We start from the raw sequence: 26,119 nt of genomic DNA, 5'->3' as shown, positions 1-26,119 counted from the left end.
GATAAGAACAGAAAGATCAACATTTTTTTTTTCAGACTAATTGTCATACTTCCCTGAAACTGGTTTTGGGGGCTCAGACTTCAGGCTAGTCACTAGCTGAGAGACACAGTTACCACGATATTCTGGCCAGCCAGGATTAGGATTCTAAGTTTCTCTGTTCATAGCCAAGAGAAACCACCTGAGCGTATGAACTATGTGACCCGGGAGTCACTTTTGGATGGAAGGGTGGTAAACATTTGGAAGCAAGGGCATTCTAGAGAAGAGGGCTTGAATTACGGAGGGGACAGACAAGCACGATGAAGGATGATGCAAGACAGGTTTCCTTTTAGACTAGGAGGAGTTGTTAGGGATCCATGGCAACAGCATGAAGGACCGAAATTAAAGGTATTATACACAGGAGAGCATGCAAGCCTGAACATAAGCCGTGCTGGTTTGGGACTTAAGGACGCCATTCCTAGCAGAAGCAGGCAGAGGGTGCTTCCCAGTTTATGACCATAGCATAGCAGTGCTCTGCAGGGCTGTAGAGCAGAGTAGCGTGGTGCTGGGGCCCAGGCAGGAGAGTGGAATGTTTCTGAAAATGGCCAGTCATGGTGGCCATCATCTCTCTGAGGTAGCTAGTTCATTCATTCCCATGTGGTGTCCTGAAAGTTTGTGTGGGAAATTCTCACAGACTCCTAGAAAAGTATGGGAAGAGAAACTCGCTCAGAACTTGAAATGTCTTCAATGGTGAATGTAAGTAGTGATTTGACACAATACTATCTATATCCAGTGTTGCTGTTTGTACTCCAAGCCTTGTGAGACCTGTGATATGCAGTGAAACACACCAGTAAGACAGGCAGTTCTATAGCTGACTCCTTTGTACGGAATACGAGGAGCGCAACGGGAACAACAGGACTCGGCCAAACGACGAGAGTGTCGGGACTTGAAGACTGGCTCGGACAACCTCCATGCAAGCTGCGTCAGGATGAATACAGGCCATTCCGCTCAGTGTTCACAGACATTGTGTCCACCTCTCCTTTGTCTTTAAGTCAAACTAACCAATCTTATCAGGCACTGAAGGTATGGTTTCCAAAGTCTGCCTCTAGGTCCATGAGTAACCAACACACCCTCTTCCTCCTCTTATCTAGTCCATTCCCAGGACTCCATCCCTGAAGCATGAGCCAGGCCAGACTCCCAGACAGGATTTCCTGAACTCTGTGACCTTGGAACTAACAATCAATCCATCCATTGCTTAATGACAATCAACTGGGGTGCATGCATACATTTGTGCGTGCCTGCGTGTGTGCGTGTGCGTGTGCGTGTGCGTGTGTGTGTGTGTGTGTGTGTATGTGTGTGTGTGAAAGTCCTCAGATAGCTTCCTTACATCCATAAGGCAGGGTTCCTATCACTGTCCCCTGGCACAAAGCCTGCTGGCTGCTCTAGAAACACAGGAAACAAACTGCCAGGGGGAGAGAATGGTGTCCTTCCCTTTCCCACAATCTCAGAACCAAGGATGCTTACATCACTGGGCCTTTAAGAGAGCGACCCCAAGGCTCACATGGATGCAAAGAAAACTGATGGCCCTTTAGTTGCTGATAGGTGAAGACCTCTGAGAAGGCGGGACTCGGTTAAAATCATAAAGACGAATCCCAGGAAGCCATCACACCTCCTAGAAGTCCAGGCAGATCCTGTTTCGCACTCCCAGAACAGAGATCAGCGTACAAAGAGGAGAACTAGGGCTTGTCCTCAGGGACTGTGAGCAAAGATTCCTCATCTGGGTCCCATGAGCATTGTTGGAGAAAACATAAAAGTATTATTATTGTTGTTGCTGTTATTGTTGCTATTGTTATTATTGTTAACTTGTGACCTATTGAACTTTAGATTATAGCAATTTATCCCCTTCAGACTACAAACAACAGCACCACACTACTTTAGAAAATACTGGTGGTTAGTTTGGAACTGAGATGCTATTCCAGGCTCAGATGGGGGCTGGATGACCAGCTGATATGATTTGGGAACGTCATCAAATCCAGGCGGCGCTGACTTCATCAGAAGGTCAGTCTTTTGATGAACTCATGATATGCAGCATTTTGGGGGCGTGATGGAAAGTAGAAAGTGGGGCTTAGTTGGAGGGGATACATTCCTGACGTCATATCCTTCCTAGAAAGACACATCTTATCCCTAACCCCTTCTCTGTCTGCTTCCTCACTGCTGTAAGGTGAACATCTCTGCTCCACTCCTTCTTCAATGACATGATGCCTCACCACAGGTTCAGGAGCCACTGAACTGCCTCCCTTTGGAAAAGTACCCCTGAGAACTAACACAAAGGACAGCTACTGAGGCGAGGCATAAATGTGTGTGCTCTCTGAAACTGGAATTCCACTCCTGAATATATGTCAAGATGACAGAGAGCTTTAGGCCATCAAGAAATAGGTACAAGAATAACCAGGGTTATTCCTGATAGCCCCAAAACCACAAGCAGATAGAAAGTGCACCAATATCGGGGCCATTGTGGGGAGACAGTTTGGCTCATAAAGTGCTGGCCCTGCAAATAAAAACCAGGGAGTAGTACATGTTCCTAATCCCTGTGATGGGATGAAGAGTCTGGGAAGGGAGCAGAAAAAGTGACCAGTACCTGAGGAACCACACCCAAGGTTGTCCTCTGACTTCCACATACACACATGTGCATGCACGTACACACGTCCACCCACTCATGCATACATATGAATGAATAGGCAGTGCATCAATAGTTGATTTGATTAACAAGCCATCATATAGAACACTGAACAGTAGTCAAAAGAGAAGGCATTACTGGTTTGTGCAGTTCCACAGGTGACTCTTGCAGATATAACATTAAACAAGACAAGGCCAAAACAACAGATATGGTATGACTCCATTTAAACAAGGTTCTGGTGACAGAAGTCTGAAAGTGGCTGTCTTACTTGGTGGCCAACAGGAGGCAATTAGTGAGTTTCAGGTTTGTATCTCAACACACGTGGCAGGGACACAGAGATACACAGAGCACTAAGCTCAAGTACTTAAAATCTGAGCCTTTTCTGTGATAAATATATATATATGAAAGGCCTATAAATTTAAGCTAACAAACTATGGGTATACATATTAGTACATAGAATAAATTGGAAATCAAATTGGAAAAAAACAAATCTTAGAGAATTGCAAAACCTTGAACTGAAAAATTTATGGTTGCTCAACGAGCAAACAGTAGGGTAACAAGGTAGCTTTATTCCAAAATAACTTTTAAAAAATTATGTTAAGCTTTATTTTTATTATTTTCCATTATGTGCATGCGTGTGTGTCTAGGTAGTGTATTTGAGTCCAGATGCCCTCAGAGGGCAGAGATATAAGGCCCTTGCAGCTGTAATTAAAAGCCAGCTGTGAGCTGCTTGATGTGGGTTCTGGGGACCAAACGTGGTCCTCCGTAAGCAAAGTACTTGCTCCCTAACCACTGAGCCACCTCTCCAGTCCCTTAGAATAACCCTTCCCCCAGGGAGCCAGAGGGATCAAAGGGACAGCAGTGGCAGAGGAATCATCCAGGAACAAAAGGACAAGGAACCTGGGCAGCCAGGACTGTACAGCCAGCAGCTTCTCTGACTGCCCAAGTCTCCCCTTTCTGATGGGAGCAATGAATACGGGTATCCGTTTTCTCTCTGGTCATTCAGTGCAGTGTAGGTAATTTGCCATCAAGAGGGTGTGGAGATCTGTCTTTGGATCAAGGGAAGAGCTATCTATAAACAATGTAGAGACTCTCTTGTGGCCCTGGTATTTGGGTTAAGGAGATGCCATGATTTCTCTAGCCACAAATGGAAGTCATAGGGTGAGAGGGCTAGTGACTTGACCCAGCATCACTAATGTGTGCTGGAGGCAGCATTTTCTATAGGCAACTCATCCCTAGAGTCGTCTGGTGGCCACAAATGAACTGGAAATTGTGCCACCTGATGCTTGAGATACACAAATAGTACAGAGCCTGTGTTTGCCAGTAAATCCATAACTAATAACTGTGTTTGAGATGGGAAAGCACATTATCAATGCTCTTTGGAAGTTTATAAAAACATTAAACTGCTTTTAAAAAGCAGGAGGAGCATTTCCATGGGCATAAATAATAAAGACTTTCCAGGGCTAGGGAGATTGCTTAGGTGGTAAGGTGCCTATAGCATAGGCATAAGAACTTCATTTCGGATGCCCAGCACCCACACAGAACACAGGCAGCAGAAACCTGTACTGCTGGCACTGGGGCAGGTGGGGGCAGGGACAGGAAGAGTCTAGCAGGATTCATGAGTTGCAGGTTCAGTGGGAGACTTTGTCTCAAAAATTAAGATGGAGAATGATTTTTAAAAATATATCTGATGTCAGCCTGAGCTGCACACAAGCACACATTTGTGCTTGTACACTCATATGTCCATGTGACACACACACACGTATAAATTCTCTCTCTCACACACACACATACACACACACAGTGTTTCTATGCTAATATGAAGAGTAACTGAGAACTAAAAGCAGCAGATGTCTCAGGGTGGATCAGGAACAAAGCTGGACAGTCATTCCTCATTCCTGCTCAGAGCAACCCCGGGAGAGAGAAGGCACATCTCCGTCCTTCCCAGGCCTGTCTTTCAAAGGATGTCTTTTGTACAGCCTCCTGGGTAGAAGGTGGGATGTGGGAGTTCGGGATATGCCGAACATCTACAAACGTGAAGGAGGCTTCCTCCGCAGCACCTGGCACCTCTGCTCTTCACAACTGAGCCCCAGATCACCTTAGGGACTGAGAAGGGATGGACTCTCAATACCACATCACCCTGATAACGCCAGAAGGCCTCCAGGCCTCCCTGGAATTCCCGGAGCAGCGTGGAATGACAAGATCAAGTTCAGCCAGGGCCGCAACCTTTCACCGGGTGTGTTTCACCTGTTCCAGACGCTAACTTCTCTGGCTCCTGACCGAAAAAGAAAACAGCACTTGCCTTTCCCTCCTTGGCTCACCTCTAAATCTGCAAGGAAGCCTTTTCCTGGAAGCTCTCTCCAAAGAACAACTTGCGAAAGAGCCTCAGCAGGAGGACCCAGCACCTGTCTCTCTCACCGAGACAGGTAGACGCTGGCAGTGACTTTTGGGGTAGCAGCAGGTTGCTGGCACGGGCTCGCTACAGTTCTTTTCATAGGCTACCATGTTCAGGTGCTCTACGGCAAGCTGCCAGCTCGAGCACTAATTAATTAGAGGACTTCCCTTGCTGGGGATATTGGCCATTTTGACACCTCAGTTGGATGCTTGAGTTCATGGAGAAGCAGGTCTGCCTTCATCCCATTTGATCTCCCCAGTGGGAGAAACCAAGTGCCCAGTGTAGCAAAAACCATATTAAGTACCAGTTTCCTTTGCCAAAGCACAGCGCATGCTTTCTTTATCCTTCCCTTGGGGAAAACTCCTACTGAGTCATTTACTAGATTCTCTGCTTATCTTGCAATTCCACACCGACAGTATCATTTTTTTTTCAACACACGTAGGCAGTTCCACAGGCTGCAAGGTTTGTGGTTTTAAAGGGGATCATTACATTTAGGCCCAACCCCAAACAGAGCAGTTCAGAGCTTATGGTCCTTTGGGATAGTATTTACAAGGTGAGTTCCCCCATGAGATAGGCAGGAATGACCTCCAGAAATAACCTTTGGATACCATACAGACAAAAATCGACTCAGAATCCCAGAGAGGTGCTTAGGCAGATGTGCTCATGGCTCTGCTCTCCCAAAGAGGAACATCTGCAACCCGCTCCCTGCTAGCAAAGCAATCGGTTTTTGCACGTGTTAACGAATTCACCCTTTTGTGATTTCCCCACCCATGCATAGTTTTATCTGATACTGAGTCATGAGCTAACTGGTAACGGGACTTTGCTTGACTTTGGCTCTCTAAATTATCTCCTGAAACCTTTAATGTGCAACTGGGTCTAGATGAATCCGGCATCTTCTCTGCCAGGGTCTAAAGAGCAGAACACATATTACGATTCTGTGGTGGGCTGGGATGACGGAAACCACTTATGATTACTAGCCTGTTACCTTATGCATTAGGAAAAGTGGGGAGGAGAAGGAAGGATGGATGCCACAGAGGTAGGAACAAAGAAAGCTAAACAGAGAAGTTTTCAGAAAAAAGACAGAAGAACAAAGAAAAAGATCTCTTCATGGCTGGAGTTTTGTGGTGGCAAAGGTGTCCGTCTGGTAGATGGTTGGATCTATTTAGAATGCTAAAATGGACTATCTCCCCAACACAATGAATGTTTTGTGCTCCACACCACTGTAATAATGAAATGCTAGGGAACTAAATCTCTTTGTTAATCCTTGAAATAAATGTATTCAGGCAGCTATAATCCCCCCCTAAATATAAGCAGGCTTCAGGTGCCAAGCTAAATTTGCCTAATCTGACACTTAACTCTGCTCAAGCTGAGTAGAAACGAAATTTAAATTGTCAAAAACAGGTTATGTGAAAATTTGGCAATCAATCCAAAGCCATTCTTTTGTCCAAAGAGGAGGCAGAGTTTATGTTTGAAATTCATGAAATGTCACCAAATCTATACCTAACACTCTACACTTTTGTAATGAAATGGTTTAGTTAGCAATGCCCCTGTGATATCAGAGCATGGGGCCGGGAGACCCTGCTGCTATGATGCTGCTGTTATTGTTACTGACAGGATTCAGACAACACCACACTAACCCACTGGGGCTCAATTTCTGTAGCTATTAATATACCAATCCCTAATTTTCAAAGTCATTAATTGCCCATTACCTAATTTGTTAGCATTATTTAAAAGCTCATGGTAGTGAGTTGACATACGGTAAATGTTTTATAGAATTTTATGATACAAGGATATGTTCTCTATGAGATGTCCTCAAGGCATTGTCCCGGAAGAGCACACAGAGCTCCATAAAATCCTTTACCTTTTATTCAAAAATGATTTTCTCTCTTCTCCTTCTCAATATGTCCTGTAAGTTTTCCCCATTTCTATAGATTCCACCCTTGCAAAGTAAAAGAAGAAAAACTAAGAATTTGAGAGAAAAATCAAAGAGTTCATAGACAAAGGACATGAGAAAACCAGGAAAGCAATAAGAGGGGCCAGCCATAGGGGAGCCTGGATAGTGGTCCTTAAGTTTGCTTAGCTTTTGTCCATCTTCCATGACCTTTCTTTGGAGAGCAGCGCTCCACATTCTTGGTCCAGAAGTCTGGGTGACCCTAATCAGTGCCCAGGCCTGTTCAGTCAACACTCTCCATTCTCCAGACACTGTAATTTATTCATGGGTGGCTCCTCGGCCACGCTGGGTCAGTAAGGGTCAATTCTGGGGGTTTGTTTTGAATTTGTCCTTCTTACAAGTTGGCCGGTCAGTAGGCAGTTTCCAATTTCCTGGGAGGAACCTGTTGTAAAACAAAACCAATGCTGTTGAAAATGTGAGCGGATGATAGAAAAAACAGAGAGGAATTCCCGACGCTCTGACTTGGGCATCTGAATGGGCTCGTGCCTGAGATCAACTCTCCAAGGCCTGTGTCTAGGTATATTTGGCATTTTTCTTAAGCCAGTTGGAGTTGGTTTATGGCACTTATAGCAATGTGGCACAGAATTCAAATTACTGGCATATTACACACACACATGCACACACACACACATTTGCTAATGGATTAATAAGTGATATTAACAATACAAATGTTCACAAATGAGGTGATTTAATAAATAATGAAAAGCTCTCACACTGACCTGGGATGGTCTTCAGAGTAAATGAGAAGCACTTCAAAATCCACTTATGCTCTTTATAAGTGGTTAAGGAAACAACTTGAACCCTGGCAACAGACAGCCCAGCTATGAGTCTGTGTCTTACTACAGGGTGACCTTAGACAAGCTAATTAACTTCTCTTCACCTCCACTTCCTCATGTAGAAATAGAGATAGTAACCGTACCTCGGGAGTCCATTGAAGACTAAATGGATTAATCCCTACACAGGGTTTAATAGAGTCACTGCACATAATAAATGTCCAATAGCTGTTACATTTATTTAATATTCAATAAGTGCTAGGCTGTTACTTTCATCCAGCCAGCCACATCAGCCTCTTCCCTCCCCAACATATGCTCCAGGCAGAGTCTAGCCTAGGTTTCAACTGTCTGTTCCCTGTACCTGGAAAGCTTTCTTCTAAAAAATCTATACAACTTGCTCCTTCATGCCGTCTTCAAGCAAATAAAACCTTCTGAGTGACCACAGGTTAAATATTTCTATACGCTCTATACCTATACAGTCTATTTGTCATATGCTCTATACCTATACAGTCTATATGTCATATACCCTATACCTATACAGTCTATTTGTCATATGCTCTATACCTATACAGTCTATATGTCATATACCCTATAACTATACAGTCTATATGTCATATACCCTATACCTATACAGTCTATATGTCATATACCCTATAACTATACAGTCTATATGTCATATACTATATACCTACACAGTCTATATGTCCTATACTCTATAACTATACAGTCTCTATGTCATATGCTCTATACCTATACAGTCTATATGTCAAATACCCTATAACTATACAGTCTATATGTCATTGCCCTATAACTATACAGTCTATATGTCATATACCCTATAACTATACAGTCTATATGTCATATACCCTATAACTATACAGTCTATATGCCATATACCCTATAACTATACAGTCTATATGTCATATACTATATACCTACACAGTCTATATGTCATATACTCTATAACTATACCGTCTCTATGTCATATGCTCTATAACTATACAGTCTATATGTCAAATACCCTATAACTATACAGTCTATATGTCATTGCCCTATAACTATACAGTCTATATGTCATATACCCTATAACTATACAGACTATATGTCATATGCTCTATACCTATACAGCCTATATGTCATAACTCTATCCTATGCAGTCTATATGTCATATACTCTATACCTATAGGTCTATATGCCACATACTCTATACCTACAAAGTCTATATGTCTAATGGAGAGAAAGATCTTTGAAATAGCAGGGATATTTTACTATTCTATTCACTGACTGTGAACAAGTACCGGGATAAATTACTTGTACTTCCTCAGTCACTGTCACTATTTTCTGTTATAGCATATAATATAAACCCAGAGTTTGTGAACTGACTGTGACCAGGTAATCCTCTTTAGGGCATCCCTTAAGTAATGGAAGAAAAAGCCATCTCCCCAACATCTATGTCTTGTCGATGCCTCTCTTCCCTGGACCTTGGGGGAAACTCACGAGTTCACACCATGTAACCCCTGGCTCTTTCACTAAGCAGCTCTCAGGTCAGCACACACAGCTGCCATTTTTGTGGTTGACTCGAGCAATGATTTGGAAGATTATGGCAATCAGCAAAGCGTAGAATTAAAATAAAGAAAAATAATCAACACAGGAAGAAAGAGGAGGGACAGATTGCTTCTGCCTATACAGTGCAGTTCATTTACATAAACAAAAGGAAAAGCACAGAGCAAAGAGGCAAATCAGAGGTTGCAATTAGCTCAATTGTATAGTAACTTGTTCCCGTCCTGAGCAACAATAGCCAGAGCAATCATTCTTAATTGAGGTAAATTAAGTATTCTGACTATGCCACTTTTATCAAGAGACTTCCAAGCCAGTAAAGAGATCCAATTTACACAAACTCTTCCCCATTCTTCATGCTGATTCATTGCTTAATCTTTTCAGCTTCTTTTCACATGTAGTCTACTTTACTGTAGACTAGAAAAACAAGATAAAATGTGTGTATGAATGCCTACCCTCCAAAGTGCATCATCTAGAATTAAGAGTGTGTGTCTGTGTGCGTGTCTATGTGTGTGTGTTCATATGAGCACATGCATATCAAAGTAACTAAAGCCCTGGTTTAGTTATGGGGGATTTTGCAAAATTGAAAAGGCAAATAATGAGGGAGGGATGGTGGGAAGGAGAGAGGAAGGAAGGGAGGGAGAGAGAAAAAGGAGAGAGAGAGAGAGAGAGTTGCACTAGTGCTCTTGAGACTGAATAATACAGTAACCTAGAAGAAAAACTCTGCCTCACAAAGGTAATACAATTTTCAGCCAAAAGGTCACCGTAATAACTTTAGTGCCCGATAAAGAAGCACATGAAATCAAGCTAGCAATTATTCCACTAAACAGAGTACCGTTCATAGCAGCCACCTACAAAAGAATAGCACAGTCATTAAAGGCCCTATTCACATCCAGTTTGCAAGCTTAGTCAATTCCTGGTCGCTGTTGTCATTGCTGCCACCCTTGAAGTCATTTTGGCAGTTGGGGATAGCTGCAACAAAACCCCATGTTTCCTGGTAGCAGGTGTCGGTACAGGGGGGCATGCTAATTACCACCGATTCCACATAGCTTAAAACGTATATTACCCGGCAGCTCTGTCTGAAGCATGGGCTGCACAGGTCATCTTCTTGAAACTTGTTTCCACGCAGCTGTAGCACAATAATTATGGCTTAAAGGGAACGCATGTCATGGCCTTTGCCCATCATTGCCACTTTCCTATCACTGGTGCCCATGAGCGTGTCATAGAAACCTCAGGCTAAACTTGCTGCTTATCCGGAGCTGATGGGGACCACAGCTGCTGGGAGAGAGCAGTGACCATCCTCCAGTGCGACAGTGAGGGTTGAGCAGTGAGGCCTCAGCCGAGAAAATGCTCACACCCCAAAAGGCACCAGGTGATGCTGTCGCCTGGATCTGATGATACCAGGACAACTTTCTCTCGTTAAAAGGCAAGTTCATGGCTACAGTTTACTCTTTGATTCTTCCTTGGGGTCAGAAATGCTTAGAAACACATAATGCTGTTCTTTGGATCATGAGGTCATTTTCTATAAGCTGTTTTAATCCCATAAACTATAACTCACTGGTTTGACCTTGAGTATACATGAACCCTTCTTTTCAAAAATTCCATCTTCGGAAGCTTAAGAATAAAGTGTTCTTAGCACGCTGACGCAGCGGGAGAGTCACCAGGTCCACCCTGTGCAATTATCGTCATGGCTACTGCACTGCAAGTGTACACTCCCACTAGTATCTTATGGTATCAGGCCAGCTCCTCCATCCACTGAAAGGTGGCCTTTTATGAAGAGATGAGGCCATGCCAGACCATAATATCAACTCTGCTTAACCAAGACCACAGTAACAAGTGATATTTTCCCCCAACATATGAGAACGCTACTGGTCAAAAAGGATCAACGTTTAGAAGATGTACTAGATAAATATTACTTTGAGGGAGAGAGCTGTTCCGTAATTGATTCAACCTCTCCAAGCAGGTAAGAGTAGCCTATGAATGTTCTAGAGTCTGACAGAGAAGGAAGAGACTCCTCCTTCCCCTTCTTTTTCAGTTCAGTTTTACAGACCTTGGGAGCAATCATGCTACACTATAGTTATGAACTAGCAAGGGTTTAAATGTCTGCTGTGTGCTCCGAAGTGTGAGCAGTGTTGAAGACATAGAAGAGCACACTCCTCCTACCACTAGGAAGGTTTTATGTGCCATTTGTTAAGAAATGCTTTGCATCTGCAGAGCTGGACTGAGAACAAAACAGAACTTGAATATGTGCCGATTATTAGGAATTAGAACACTTAAACTACATATGCCCCATCTGAGAGTTTCTCCAGGGCCACTATAGTTAGTTTTTTCCCCCAGATGCTGTCATTGGCCGGAGTCTGTCGTAGGCACTTTCACTGATATTGTTGATCTTCTAGGGCAGAAAGAAAAAGTCAGATTCAGAGCAAATTACTCCCAGCAAGCACAGGAGCAGAATAATAATAGCCCTTACAACGACACTGCTCTAAGAATTTCACAAGGACTCTCATATTCAAGACTCACAACAATTCTACAGGTGGACATCGTTTGTTTCTCCCAATTAGCAGACAACGAGGAAGCGGAGACTACAAGATAGGCAGCACTAGAGAACTGTGGGTGGTGGGAGGGGTTCAGTCATAGAATGAGTTTGTGGTAACCACAACCCCCACCACCTTCCACTGTCAAGGAAGTGGGGGGGGGGGATCAAAAAACAAACAAAAAGGCCTCGACAATAAAAACGCAAACCTGACCAGGCTATGGAACCTGAAAGGAGGACACATGGAATCCGGAACCAGTTTTCCTACCCCAGATATTGCTAGGAGCATCTTCTCGCTGAGAAAGAGAAAGCAAGGAGAGGAGTGGGCAGGGGAAGGATGATGTAGTAGCGGCCCTCTGTTCAGCAGTGACGGAACCTCCTTCCCATAAATCGGGAACCTATGTTCACATGTGAGAAAGGGATAAGAACCTTGAAAGTGGCCATGTGGCATCCTGTTCCCAGCAGAGGGCCCTACAGAAACTTCGCAAAGCCAGCATTCTACCAAAAACGAGCCATGGCTGTTTCCCAAAACACTATTTTTAAAGCAAACAACATTAAAACATACTTGAAATGACGCTCCTTTCTGTAACTGCTTCAGAACACGGTTACTGTGTTATTCCAAAAGGGAACTGAGAAATTTCCAAGATGCTGAGGGGGCTGACTTCATCTCTGTGCCCTCTCCCAGGGCATGGGAAGAAGTCATCGTGACCTATGAGCCTGAGAATTCTGCCAAGAGGCTGAGAGTCGTGGGAATCTATCCAGCCAGCTTGTAGCATCCAATGGATGCCAGTTAGACCCTGCATCTATGCCACAAAGATATTACTACACTCTTAGAGCTATCGTGCCATGCTGGCCACTGCTGAGATTGATAAGCATCATAGTTACAATTGGAAGCATAGGATTTCAATTGTTTTCCTCCTTTAGAAGCCTGCATGGCACCTACAAGTACTGGAAAGGCTACTACTCAGGGAGTGGGCATTCAGGTCGGTTCCAGCTCAAACTTCTCTAGGCCCTGCTTCTGAAGTACATGGTGTCTTTAGCAATAAAGACATGGCTTCTTCCTCTGGAGGCAAACTGAGGGTGATAACAATGGACCATATGTTATGGGAATCTGCTGGACAATTCAAGAGAGGGCTTCTCATGTCTGGTATTGAGGTTTTGTTAGGTGGCCTTGCTCTTGGAGGGAGCATTGTCAGTCCAGATGAGAAAAGTTCATTAAAACGGTTTCTGTATATTTCTACACAGACTATTATAGAGTTGGGTTTTTATGTAAATAGCTGATAGCATGATTCCTTAAAGATTTATCAGACCTTCTTCTTGTCATTTAACCCCCTTCTGCATTCACCTCCCTCTCCGTGCCTAAAGATCCCCCCTTTCCTCTCCCTGATCACATCGTTATATCTTCCTGTTTCTGCCTCTCTGTTGCTCCCAGCAATCTTTCCATTCCTTCTTCTGCAGTGTTAGGTATGAATTAGGAGCAAAAGTGTTTTGTAGATGTGTCTGCTGGGACTGGGTCCACAGCTGGGTCCAACCCAAGCAGCTGTGGTTTTCTGTAGTGGTCCCCTGCTGCTGTGAAGAGAAGATTCCTTGGCAAGAGGTGGAGACTAAGCTTATCTATGGGTATAAGGACAAATGTCTAAACTGTTTTAGGGAATAATTATGCCAGTTTAGAAAACCAGTGGTTTGGGTTCTCCTATAACCATGACTTTGCCAGCACTGAGTAGTTAGCTAGGTTTCCAGGTACCAGGCATGTTTTCACTTTTGTTGGCAAAAGATGAAGGAATTTTCTGTGATGCTGTGTCTCCTAGTAATGTTAGAAACTACATCCATAAAGTCTAGCTGGCATGACTGCCCAAACATGAGCTGAACAAGGAGGACACCAACAGACACGTCAAAGTGGCCAGAGAAAAGCCCATGAGGCCTCAGCCATACACAAGTACAGGAGACTGAAGGATGCTGAGAGTGGGAGGAATTGTGTGCCGTAAAGAGCACACCAAATGGCTACCCAATGCCAAACAGCAGCCTAAAAACATATTTGCAGTTAGCATGCAGGCTGAGCAGCTTATATTTAGAATATATATATATATATATATATATATATATATACATACATATGCGTCCAGCTTTGTATGCAATATAATTAATGGTAAAAAAGAGGTCATGAATTTGAAAGAGACCAAGGAGGGTATACGGGAGACTTTGGAGGAAGGACAAGGAATGGAGAAACGTTGCTAATTATACTATAATCTCAAAACTTAAAAGAATATAAACAACAAAATAAAGATACATTATTGTTTCAAAAGGTTGGAGAATTGAGCATGAATAAATATCTTAACCACTGCTATCTTGACTTGTCTTTTCCTAGGAACCCATTTATCAATATTGATGAAAAGCTTGAGCTTCCACTGGCCCATCCCACTGTCACCTTAAGTCACCTCCTGAGGGAAAATTTCCAACACAATGCAGCAGCGTCACTGTGCCTTCAAGGTAAAAGCTTCACCCAGTGAGCTCGGAGACCACAGGGTGCATTCTCTGTTCACTCCCAGGCTCTTGTTAACAGCAGAAGGCTCCCAAGTCAAAGTGTGAACATGGCCACAAATACCTCACAAAAATTTCACGGCCAAGCAGGTTTCCTTTATATTATTACGTATGCCAAAGGCAATACTCTTTGGAGTTAATATTTGATGTTTTTGTTTTTCGTTTGTGTTTTGAGACAGGGTATCACTGTGTAGCCTTGGCTGGCATGGAACTCACAGGGATATGCCTGTCTCTGGCTTCTAAATCTTGGGATTAAAGGGATGTGTTACCACCCAAGCCCAAAACACATACTGTTTATTATATGACATAGTTTTCTGAATTATCTATTAAACTAATTTTTATACCAAATTTTTCTAAGCTACCTTTTAAAATGAATATTTCCATAGGTTAAAACTTCTGTATGCCAGAAGTTTAGAGGCATACATAGAAGAAGAATAAAAGAAATAGTCCCACTTCCAATAATATGTGCAAAGGCATATAATAAACCACCAAAATGCTTTCTGTATTTTATTTCTAAAGATTTTGTTTGTTTGCTTGTTTGTTAATGAGCATGAGTGTTTGGCTTTCACGTGTATCTGTGCACCACATGTGTGCAGTACCCACAGAGGTCAGAAGAACATGTTGGGTCCCCTACAATCACAGGAAGTCATGATCTGCAGTTACATATGGTTGTGAGTGGTTTTGTGGGGGCTGAGAATCCAGTTCAGATCCTCTGAACAAGTAGCCTGTGCTCTTAACCACTGAGCGCTCTCTCTAGCCCCACTTTCTGAATTTTAAAAGCAAGCTTTCAACCTGAGAATCCTAGTGTTGTGCTCTAGGTGAGGGGTCCAGATTGGGCTCTAGGTTACCCCATAGAGACAGAAACAAGAGCAGAGTAAAGTGATTTTGATATTAACTTGGGGGGGGGGGGGAATCACTGTTTTTCATTTTCAAGTAATTTGTGAAACAAGTATCTCCATACTCAACTTACTCCTGGGACTGATTCATCTGTTTCTGACCTCTGCCTTCTCGGTCACCCATACCTGCCCATCATTCCTAGCCCCCTATGATCTGTACCCCAGGGTGAGAGCCACAGAGGACAGAATGAGCCTGGGGTGGTGGCAAGCACATCTTTCTTGTTCACTATGCTCAAACTGCTGTCTGCTGTCAGGTAACAGCCCTGGGTCAGAATGTCCCACCTTGAGTACTGAGTCACAATAACAGGACCCAAAGATCTTCCACTGAGAGAGATGAACATATCAGACACAAAGATACAATAAAAGCTAGGCAGGGCAAGACATCAAGAGGCCAGCCTGAGGACCGTTCTCTGGCACTTACCAAACCAACATACCTCACAGATGTCAGTATTGGTTAAAAAGCATTGGCGTAGAGATGCTGTCAAGGCAAACACATGTGATGTGAGTTAGGCCTGTCCTGCAATCTGAGTTGAACTTGAGATGTAGCCTGGAGGGAGTCATTAGTTTCTTTTCACACATCAGCAATAAAAAGGACCTTCAAGTAGGAAGCACTCGATAAATAATCCACAACAAATAGATAAATGTGCACATTTCCCCTAATAGGCTCCCAGGCTTTCTGAATTAAGGTTAAGAAAACAAAGATTCTTACAACCCCATAACGTGGTAATGGAGGAGCAGACTTTGGGGAACTTTCTAAGTTTGACCACCTAAAAAAATGGCCTTAATAAATAAATCTTGAATATAAATATTCTTTTTCAACTCCAATAAAAAGGGAGAAAACAGTTTGCTTGTTGGAAGCACACAGTCCTAGAATGATGTCATACTCCTGGGTAGGTTATGTGCCCAGTGACTCCGTCTGCTAAAGAAACTCTCCTGAGTCTTTATTGCCTAACAAGCATTGTTCCTCTGTTCCTAACAGAACCGGCCTTGTTCCCCCTCTCCAGGAGCTAATCTTGGGGGTGGTGGGACTCATTAAAAGGTCTTTAAAAGCCAGTGGGAAGAAGAAGTAGTAAACACTAAGAGCCACACTGTGCAGGCGCCAGACTGCTGGATTCAGACTCCGACACCTACTACTAAGCAAGACTGCAGGCAAGCTCCTCCCCCGTGCCTCCAGCCTTGGTTTGTATGTCAATAACACAAGAATAGCATGCTTTCTTCAAAGAGGGGCCACAGTAGTCAAAAGAGATGATCCGTGCAATGCACAAAGCTTCCACAGGAAAGCAAGGGACATGGGAAGCATTTGACAGGCTGTGCACTGATAGATATCATACAATTTCATTATCCCAAGTCTCAAAGCCTGAAACCCAGAAACATTTGGAGGACTGGTGTGATGGTCAGGAGGTGAATTCTACACATGACCTCATGTGACAGATCTAAGGCTCCCTCCAGGCTATGTGTATAAGATATATATGAAACATAAAGGAACTGTATATTTATATTTAATCTTGTGTTCCACCCCCAAGATATGCATTTATCACATGTGTGCAAAAATTCCAAAATTTAATTGTTAGAAGTCAAACACTTACTCGACCTATATTGAAACCAACTGTAAAATGTTAAATACGCAAGAGGCAAATCCCCCAGCCTTCCCTGATGTTCCCTTTTTCTTTCGCTCCTGCTCTGATAAAATACTCTGACCAAAACCAACTCGGGGAGGAAGGGGTTTATTTGACTTAGGCTTTCAGGTCATAGCCCATCACTCAGGGAAGTCAGCTCAGGAACTGAAGTGGAAACCATGCTTCCTTCTCACTCAGTGGCTCCTGCTCAGCCAGCTTTCTCATACAGCCCAGACAGACCCATGTGCCTAGGGACGGTGCCACCCCCAGGGGTCTGAGCCTTCCCATATCCATAATCAGCTAAGACAATCTCTTACAGACAGGGCCACCAGCCAGTCTGATCCGGGAAATTCTCCACTGAGGTTCCCTCTTCCCAGGCCATGTCAAACTGGTAATAAAACTAACCAGTTCACCTGGATAAGTCAAACAAACCAAGTTATAGGAGTCTTGTCCAAGGGGTCTGTCCATGGAGTAGTAAAGTTTCTGAGAAAGGTAAGAGAGAGAGGAAAGGACTCGAGAAAAAGTGACACAGAGTTCTCAGAGTTCACATTCAGGAGCGGGATGTTCCAGGCCACCATGCTCTAGCCATCTCATGGGGTACGGCAAAGGGAGTTGGAGGGAACGCAGGAATTTCTCAGGGTGACTTGTGACTAGAAGCAGGAATGACTTCGGCGGGCGGGGTGAGTTTTATACTGACTAATGCTGAAATCTGTAAGATTGCTTAAACATTTTTATTTTTATGTCTTTACTGGCATTTATTAATTATGTACGACAATAGGTTCCATTATGTCACGTAGATGTTTCCAAGCAAGGGCTTGCTATGAGCGGGTACACTTGCTTTTTGCTAGTTTGGAACACAACTCTAACAGCCAAGTGAAAAGTGGAGCGGGGAAGGGAAAACTTGGCACGAGGAAGGATCAAGGAGAGAGTTGTTACAGTCCTTCCAAGGAAGAATGAAGAATTAAGGGAGATGATGGAGGGATTCCAGGGACATGTCACTGTGGTATTTGTAGACTTCGACAGCTCTCTGGATGTGAGAAGTGAAGGCAGAAATCAGGTAGCATACTCGGCTTGCTACTTGGAATGATGAAGCCAGTAACTGGGGGGAGGATATGAGAGCAGAATGTGCAGGCTGCAGAAAAGATTCATATTTGGGCATGGGCTCTGGAACACCACCATAGGAAAGACCTCCAGGCAGGAAGCAACCTGGACTCCGAAGCAATTTGACTATTTGAACTACATTAGTGAATGATTTTCTTATTATAAATATTCTTTGAATAGACAATATTTCTCAGAGATTTGGATCACATGAATACTATATATTCAAATTTTATCTGTAGATAAAACAATTATTTAAAAGTAGTATATTACAGGGCGAGAGATGGCTCTGTAGTTGAAAGCACTTACTGCTCTTGCAGAGGACTCGGGTTCCCTTCTCAGCACCCGCATGGTGGCTCACAACCTAAGCCTCTGCAACTTCAGTCCCAGGGGATCTGGCCACTCACTTCTAACAACTGCGGGCATTGGGTACACACGGTGCCCACACATACATGCAGGCAAAACACTAATACTCATAAGAAATTTTAAACTACAAGTAGCCTATCTTGGTATTAATAATGTATCAAAATTCTTCTTAATCTCCCTGTCTATAAAACTGAAAAAAAAATAATAACAAGAAAGTATCTTGGGTTCTTCTAATTTTTTTTACATATGGATACATAATATAGTTTCACAGACTCAAGGAGACTGAACAATCACCCCACACCCACCTCCATGTAGAAAAGTAAACAAATTGATTGTAGCCATATAACGGCATGGCTGCCTTTTTCTACATAAATTCTATTCCCCCCGTTACCATAGGACAGCACACTGGCTCCGTCTAAGGTTAATTCTGGGCTTTAAACCCCAAATCCCTCCATCTTCTCAGTAGCCTCAGGAAGGAGCCATCCCCCAGCCTCTTTGTAGAGAGACCTTATTCCTCCCTGTTCATTGTCTTCTCTGTGACAGTGTTTAACACATTTGATCATATACCATGCTGGGCATCCAGCTTTAGTCCTATAACCCCACAACTATTCATCTCTGCCCTTTTTGTAACAAATTCCTTTAAAGACTGTGTTACTGCTTCTATTTTCTCATCCCTCTCGATCTTATATCAACCACAATCTGATTTTTATGAGCCTCCTCTGATCTCAATAAATCCATCAATGGCCCAGGGCATGAGTAAAGCCAGAGTACACTGTACGGTGCTTATTTTACTTAACTTCCCAGCAGCGGCAGTTTTGAGAGGAAGGCCTACCTCTTCTGCTGGGGACTTTCTGAGTTGGCTTCCAACACATCACATTTTGTCTTGATTTCCAGCCTTTGTCATGCTCGGTTTCCTACAAAATTGACAGTTTCCTCCTCGCCCTAATGTGTTAATTTCCCCTGAATGTTCTGTGAGTAACCCGCTTATTTCCAATTCAGCTCACTCCCAGGGCGATCTCATATTCTCCCCTTCTTTCAATAATCCTCTGTGTGCCTATTCCTCCCACACTCATGGGTCCAGCCCAGGGTGTTTTCCTGAATTAAAAGGCAGCATGCCCAGCTGTCATCCTTAGTAAGACATCGCTGGTGTGTAACTCCAGTGAGCCCAGCCCGTGCTGATGTGACCTGTTCAGACACTGTCCCACACACAGCTCACATACCAGGTGCTCCATGCTCAGCTGTTAACTGAGATAGGTTGGAAATGCAGTCATAGAAATGACCACCGCTAAGATTGTGCGTATGTAGAAACAGGAGAATCGATAAACAAGCCAAATGACGTTATAAAATATGTTTGATGAACCACCATTTTTAAATGAACAGGATTATACAAAACAGCCCACATTTACACCATAAAAATCATTTCCCTGATAAGTGAATATGATACCTCAGGTGAGAATGTCTGGAGGACATGACCAAGGATTTCAAACTTCTCATGGCCAACAGGAAGACGTGGCTTATGAGCAGAAAGTGAGGACATCTCAGACAATTAGTGTTAGCACCATACTCAGGAAAGCTGGCTTCTCACTGCTCGTCACTTTGCTTTGGTAACTGCAACTTCAAGTCTCTTCCTTCTCTGAAGCAGGCTCAAAAGCACTATTTGTGCCATTTCCCTCTTGTGAGGTGGTGCTAAGAGCTCCTTGCTGCTACGAGCCTCTCAAAGCCCTGGTGTTCCTTGAAGGTTTTCCCAACCCTTCCCCCGACCCCCGTATAAAGACTCCAGTAATCAATCTGCTTCAAAATCCAAGAGACCACACGGCTACCAGAAGTTGAGCCCCCAACCCAGACTAAGACCCCCTGCTCAAGCACAGGTCACACCAACCAGAAGACCTGAGAGAGGAAGCAGAAACCAAGGAACAAAACACACGTCCAACAAAGACAGCCCCAAGGAAGCTCACAGCCGGTCTTTTCATCATAGGTCATGCAGGTCTCCATTGTGCCTTGCTCACAACAAGCACATAAACAAAGCATGCAGAATAGAGAGTGAGAAATCCCAATGTCCGTGCCAGTGGGGCCACATCTAGAGAATAATGCATAATACTAGACAACGGCAACAAAGGTAATGCAAAAAAAAAAAAAAAAAAAAAGGCAACTTGCTATAAAGTCAACGGCCGCAATAGATAAGACAAAATCAAGTGTGGGGGGAATTTTGTAAGTACTTTATGCAGAGTGGTTCATATACTATATCAGATTAGTACAATCATTATTCCCCATTTTGCATATTATGAAAGTGAGGCACCCATAGGTGTATAACCAACCCAAGTAAGTAGTAAGTAAACCACATTTCAAAAGCAGAACGCCACACTCCTTGTTCATTGGAATCAACCACATCAAAGGCCTATCAGAAGTGATAAGGAAAATATTCCCCTAGGAATCGAATGGGAGGAGATTCAGAAGGAAGCATGTGAGCTGGGCTACATGAAATGAGCAGGTAGGACTTATAGGAGGCAGGGACTGGCTTGGTCAAATGATTTTAATTCTTTGACTTGTCTCACTAGGGAACAACCAGGCTCGTAGAGTTCACTGTCAGCGGAGGACAGAGGTCCATCTATAAATAATATCAAAGCTAACCCCACCCTAGGAAAAAGGTGAACCCAGTGATCCCTTAAAGTCTCTTTGTTCACTGAGATCTGTGGTTCTAAAAATAATACGTGGTCTTCATCTCTAACAGCTAGCCACCTCTTATAGAGAATAAGGCACACACAGCAGAACTCATGAAAGGTAAATCATTTAAAAATTCTATTAAAGTAATAAAAGGGAGTGGGTCCTCACACTTCCCCTAAAGATAAATATCTCTACCTACTTCCTTATTGAGCAATATTAAAGATGGAAACCGCACAGTACATAATACCATGATAGAAAATCTTATGAAATGCCAAGTAACACATTAAGCACAAGTCCTCTCTCTCCATGCACCTGCTTTTTCATATCAACGATAGTGTCAAAGAATCTGAGTTGTCTGACTGTGAAATCACTTGCCCTCCTCGACCAGAGGACAGGTTCTAGTTAAAGCTGAGATTAAAGAGGTGGATCAAAGTGACCCCTGGCCCTCAGAGCCAGGAATTAGCCACGCCACGGTGGCAGGCACGCAGACGCCATCTATCAGATGTGGGTGAAGCGAATCCTTTTGCAAAGCATGACAGCGTCCTCAAACATGACTGTGGTGAATCCAAACCAGATTTCTACGCTATATAACCAGCTTCCAAAATTCAAAGTCATTTTGCTGTCACATTGAGCTTACAGTTTACAAGTTTTCTATTTGCAGCCGAAGACACAGACACCCACAGTGCAGTCTATAGGAAGGACCTGAACTCCCCGGCCACTCATCTTGTGTAAGAAAATACCAGATAATAGTGATATGAAAATATACGGAGTCAGTGTCTCTCTGCACCGAACATCTGTCAGACAACAGCGGATGTTCCCGCATCCTGAAAATGAGCCTTACATTCATACCCTAAAAGCTCTTCGCAATATGCCATCAAACAGACCATCCTCAGAGATCACACACAGCTTTTCAATTAAACATCACCAATCCTGAAGCAGTCAGTCCTCTGACATCACGCTGCAATTCTCCGCATGCCCGCTTCTTACCTTTTTGTAGTCAGATAAGGACTTCTCACCAGCCAGTGTGCTAAAAATGGTGCCCTGCAAAACAGGAAGGACACAGACACATCAGAACTCTTCGGCATGGAGGACATCACCTTCCCTTTTGCTTCCGGTCTAAGTGCGCTTTCTGTCCCATGGCCTCGGATCTCCCTGCATTCCAGAGGCCACCATCCCCAGGTTAGACTGTTTGTTTCAGGCCAATGAGGAAATGGCTCACACCTTCATTTCACAAAGAATCCAATAATAATATCTTTCAAATGGCTTATACTATGAACCTGAGCTCTGGAGCAGGGCCCTTTCCTGAGAGAGTCTACATCTGCACAGTGGTGCTAGAGCTTGGGGTCTCCCCCCACTCCCTTTAGCACACTCGTTCCTCCGGCGGTTGACTTCTTGCCTGTACCTGTTTGTAAGTGTGGCTTCTTGGCATGATATGTGCCACTTACAAGGCTTTCTAGCATCCAATGTTGCATGGGGATTTACACACAAGGAAACTATCTTGAACTATTCCACAAACACACATGTAACTATTGCTAGCCACAAGATGGCTCGAGGTTATCATCTTCTCGACTTTTTAAGTACAAAATGAATGCACATGATTTATGGTGAAATCTCCTTCGTGTCCTGTTCTTCTGAGGTAGCCAACAGTGGAAAGAAAGTTCCCAGTAAATATGCATGAGAGAGGTGTAAGATTGATACAGAAGAGCAGCTGTGTGCCTGACCCCACAGTATCTTCTGAAGGTTTCTGTGGGAAGACAGACTCCCACGTAATAACACTATAAAGTGAAGTTTGGGTAGAGGCAGACAGGCGAGTGACTCCTACATAATGGTAAAACACATTTTTATTTCAGACCTAGACATTGACTACTGTCCACTTATGTGGCTAACCCAGGGTTTAGAACATCCAGGAACTGATAATTCTTGTTGTGGAGAGGAGAGGGACATGTCACCCATCCAAGGATGCCCTACCTGAGGCCAATATCATCCCTCTGGCAGCATCCATTGTAACACAAACCTATCTTCACACATTACTAAATATTTCTTCGGAACAAAATTCTCCCTATCTGGAGAGATAGGTTTTGTTAAACCTCTAACATGGCTTGTAGAAAATGACCTGAATTCCATGAGTTATGCAACTAAACTTCCCCAGAAGTCTGGTGGCAGAATTTCCCTACCAACCACTGAATTTATGTGTAATTCTCTATTCTAACTAGGAATAGGAATATAAGAAAGGCCTAACTTTCAGCCATCAAAGATTCCACATTTGGGGGGGGGGCAGTGCTTCAAGGACCACGACTGTATCTTTAACTAAGTTTAAGATATACCAGCAAGTCTGGCAAGATAAGTTCTGTGGGCAAAGCCTTTTATTGTACCAACTTGAAAAGCTGTGGAAATGACAAGAGTCCACAGCAGAGGGAAAGAATTGACTTCTGAAAGATGGCCTCTAAAAGACGTGAACCACCAGCTGTAACCTTGCCAGTAGGCACGAACCTTGTGGTAAAATATAAAATAACAGAAATGGGTTAATTTTAAATGTAAGAGCTAGCTACACTTAAGCTATTGGCCAAACAGCATTGCAATTAATATAGTTTCTGCGTGGTTATTTCCAGTCTGAGTGACCAGGAAACAAACAAGCCATTTTGCCCAACGAATTGGTGCCAACATGGTCAACTAAATATACTTTAAAACCTGAGAGAGCTTGAAAAGGAATTCTAGACACATACAGAAAAAAAAAAAAAAAAAAAAAACAGAGTTTAATTCAGCTTCTTGCTTTGTTTGCTGGTGGAAAACAGAGATGTGGCTCCTTTAAGAGGTTTCCTGACTTAGTTTTAGTGGCAAGAACTGCTAGGTTTCTTTAAGGGAAGGCTTCCTGGTTCGTGCTAGTTACAGGAATAGCTTTGGCTATTTTGGGGGGTTGATGCCTACCACCTACTCCGGTCCGAATACTGCTGCATGGCAGATTTAGCTTTTACTTAGATGAAAAGGGTTTATATGCTGCACAGTGCTTCTCAGCATTGAGGTGGTGAGGATGGCTCCCCCCTGGAAGTCTTAGAGGCAATGAACTTGCCTCCTCCATGTTGGACTGGGTGGAGACAAAAGGCAAAGCAGCCTTAGTCCTAACCAAGCTGTTTAGCATTTTAAGAAGCAGTCCTAGTCAGAAAAGGATTACAGATGCACAATAAAGATAAATTCAGATGAAAAAGATCTTTCAATGGGTCACAGTGTGTTTAAAAAAGTACACAGGCTCAGGAGAGAAAAAAAAAGAATATAAAGAGTAATCAAAAGAAGTGGATGGTATTTTAAGAAGTAAAACAAAGTCTTTAAGGAGACAGAGTAAACATGTAGAAAAGGTAATAGAGTAAGAAAAATAAGCCACATAAAGATGGAAATATACACAGAGAGTCTGGATTATGTATATTATTGTGTTTTCTTTTAATCTTTTTACTGAAAATGAGCTAAGTACAGAGAGACATTTCATTGTACAGGCTGGTAAGATAAACCAACATATATATTTTAAAGGTATCTTGACTTCAAAATTTGGGTCTAAGAATGTGTTGCTTTGAAAAAAAGGTTTTACTTTTGTTTTCACAGAGGATGAGAACCTGTGAATTCCTTCCAGACTAATGTGGTTCGATCAAACAACAGCCCCTGAAGCAATGGCCCAGATGGTCCAACATCCATGACAGTTTCAGGACTGCTGGCTGAGTAGATACCCCATAACAGATCTGATTAAGAGTACCACCAATCAGCAGGAAGTAGTCTAGACAATGACAGAATTTCCTAAATGATTGTTTATAAATATTTGTTTTCATTTAAAGGGTGATATTATATAGAGATAAATACTATTTGCTGGTATTTTATTAATATCTATTAATTAATATAATTACTATCTATTAATACAAAGTCAATTATGTTATATGTGTATTTCTGCTCTTGATTAAGGTATTTATTGTGTTTGTGCAGCTCACTTAAAAATGTAATCTATAATTAAGAAATACAGGTTAATGGATAGTCATCTAAAATAGTCAAGCTTGTAGTCATGTTAGTTAGGTTTTCTAGATATACAGAGATGTATTTCAGAAGAATAGTTATTCTCCAAACCTTTCAAAGTCTATCAGAATATGGTATTTAAAATGTTTTAAGCACTTAAGACTTTTCATGACAATGAGACACGTCTGCTGCTGGCAGCACCAATCTACTTCAAGAGTATGATGGGCATTGAAGAGGCTCCTTATGGAGTATGTTAGCCATTTGGGCAAGAAACTGCTCTTGCCTGGACTGTTTGATGTTATGTTGTACAAACTGGACATGCAGGACCCTCAGAAAAATGACTGCTGAAGTTGCCTTAGGAAGGTGAGATGGTACTTCCGGGTTCCTGTTCATGAAATAGTCTGCCAGATATTCTTCAGGATACAGAAGAAAGAAACTGATTAACTTTACCATTTCAAGGCAAAACAGATCTTCAAATTTCCTGCTTCATGGAAAAGTCTGCTGGATACTATGGGTCTGTAGGCTGAAGATGGGTTCCCCAATGGTACAGAAGAACTTTGGGTGACTATCCAGGCAGCAAGATATCTCTGTCAATTATAGAGTTTGGAAGTTGCTTACAATGAACTTCCTGTTTACTTAGGTAATATTATATCCTTCTAGAGTCTTTGATGGAGTTGAAGAATAGTTATAATTATAGTTTTCCTTAGTTATGATAAATGATAAAGTAGATATAAATATTGTAACTATAATTCTTGCTTGATTCCTGTTTTGTTATCTGTAATTTTTTGTTACTACGTTAAAGTTAAAAACCTTCCTTTTTATTTGAACAGAAAAGGGGAAATGGTGTGGAAAGTCCTTCTGTATATGTGTTGCTTTTCTTGGTTAATAAAGATGCTGTTTTCAGCCAATAGCTTAAAAGAATATAGCCAGGCTGGAAGAAATATATAGAGAGAGAATAGGCAGAGTCAGACAGAAGCCATGTAGCCTTGCCGGAGACAGATGCTGGACGCTGGACAGAACTTTACCTGGTAAGTTACAGCCAAGTGGTGATACACAGATTAATAGAAATGGGTTAATTTAAGGTGTAAGAGC

At 42.8% G+C, this 26,119-nt stretch overlaps 1 protein-coding gene across 4 annotated transcripts in view; it reads right to left on the bottom strand.

Annotated features, from left to right (window-relative positions):
* The window catches only part of Rasgef1b (RasGEF domain family member 1B), a 516,000-nt gene that overhangs the window by 318,817 nt on the left and 171,064 nt on the right, over positions 1 to 26,119 (bottom strand). For all 4 annotated transcript variants that reach the window (XM_057771474.1, XM_057771477.1, XM_057771476.1 and 1 more), the window contains one exon: positions 22,025 to 22,078. In XM_057771474.1, the coding sequence (XP_057627457.1) occupies positions 22,025 to 22,078 (54 nt within the window). The remainder of the gene's footprint in view (positions 1 to 22,024; positions 22,079 to 26,119) is intronic.

This window comes from Chionomys nivalis, chromosome 6 (assembly GCF_950005125.1).
Source record: "Chionomys nivalis chromosome 6, mChiNiv1.1, whole genome shotgun sequence".
Lineage (NCBI taxonomy): Eukaryota > Metazoa > Chordata > Mammalia > Rodentia > Cricetidae > Chionomys > Chionomys nivalis.
The sequence above is the reverse complement of the archived record's forward strand: the minus strand, read 5'-3'. Positions and strand labels throughout refer to the sequence as shown.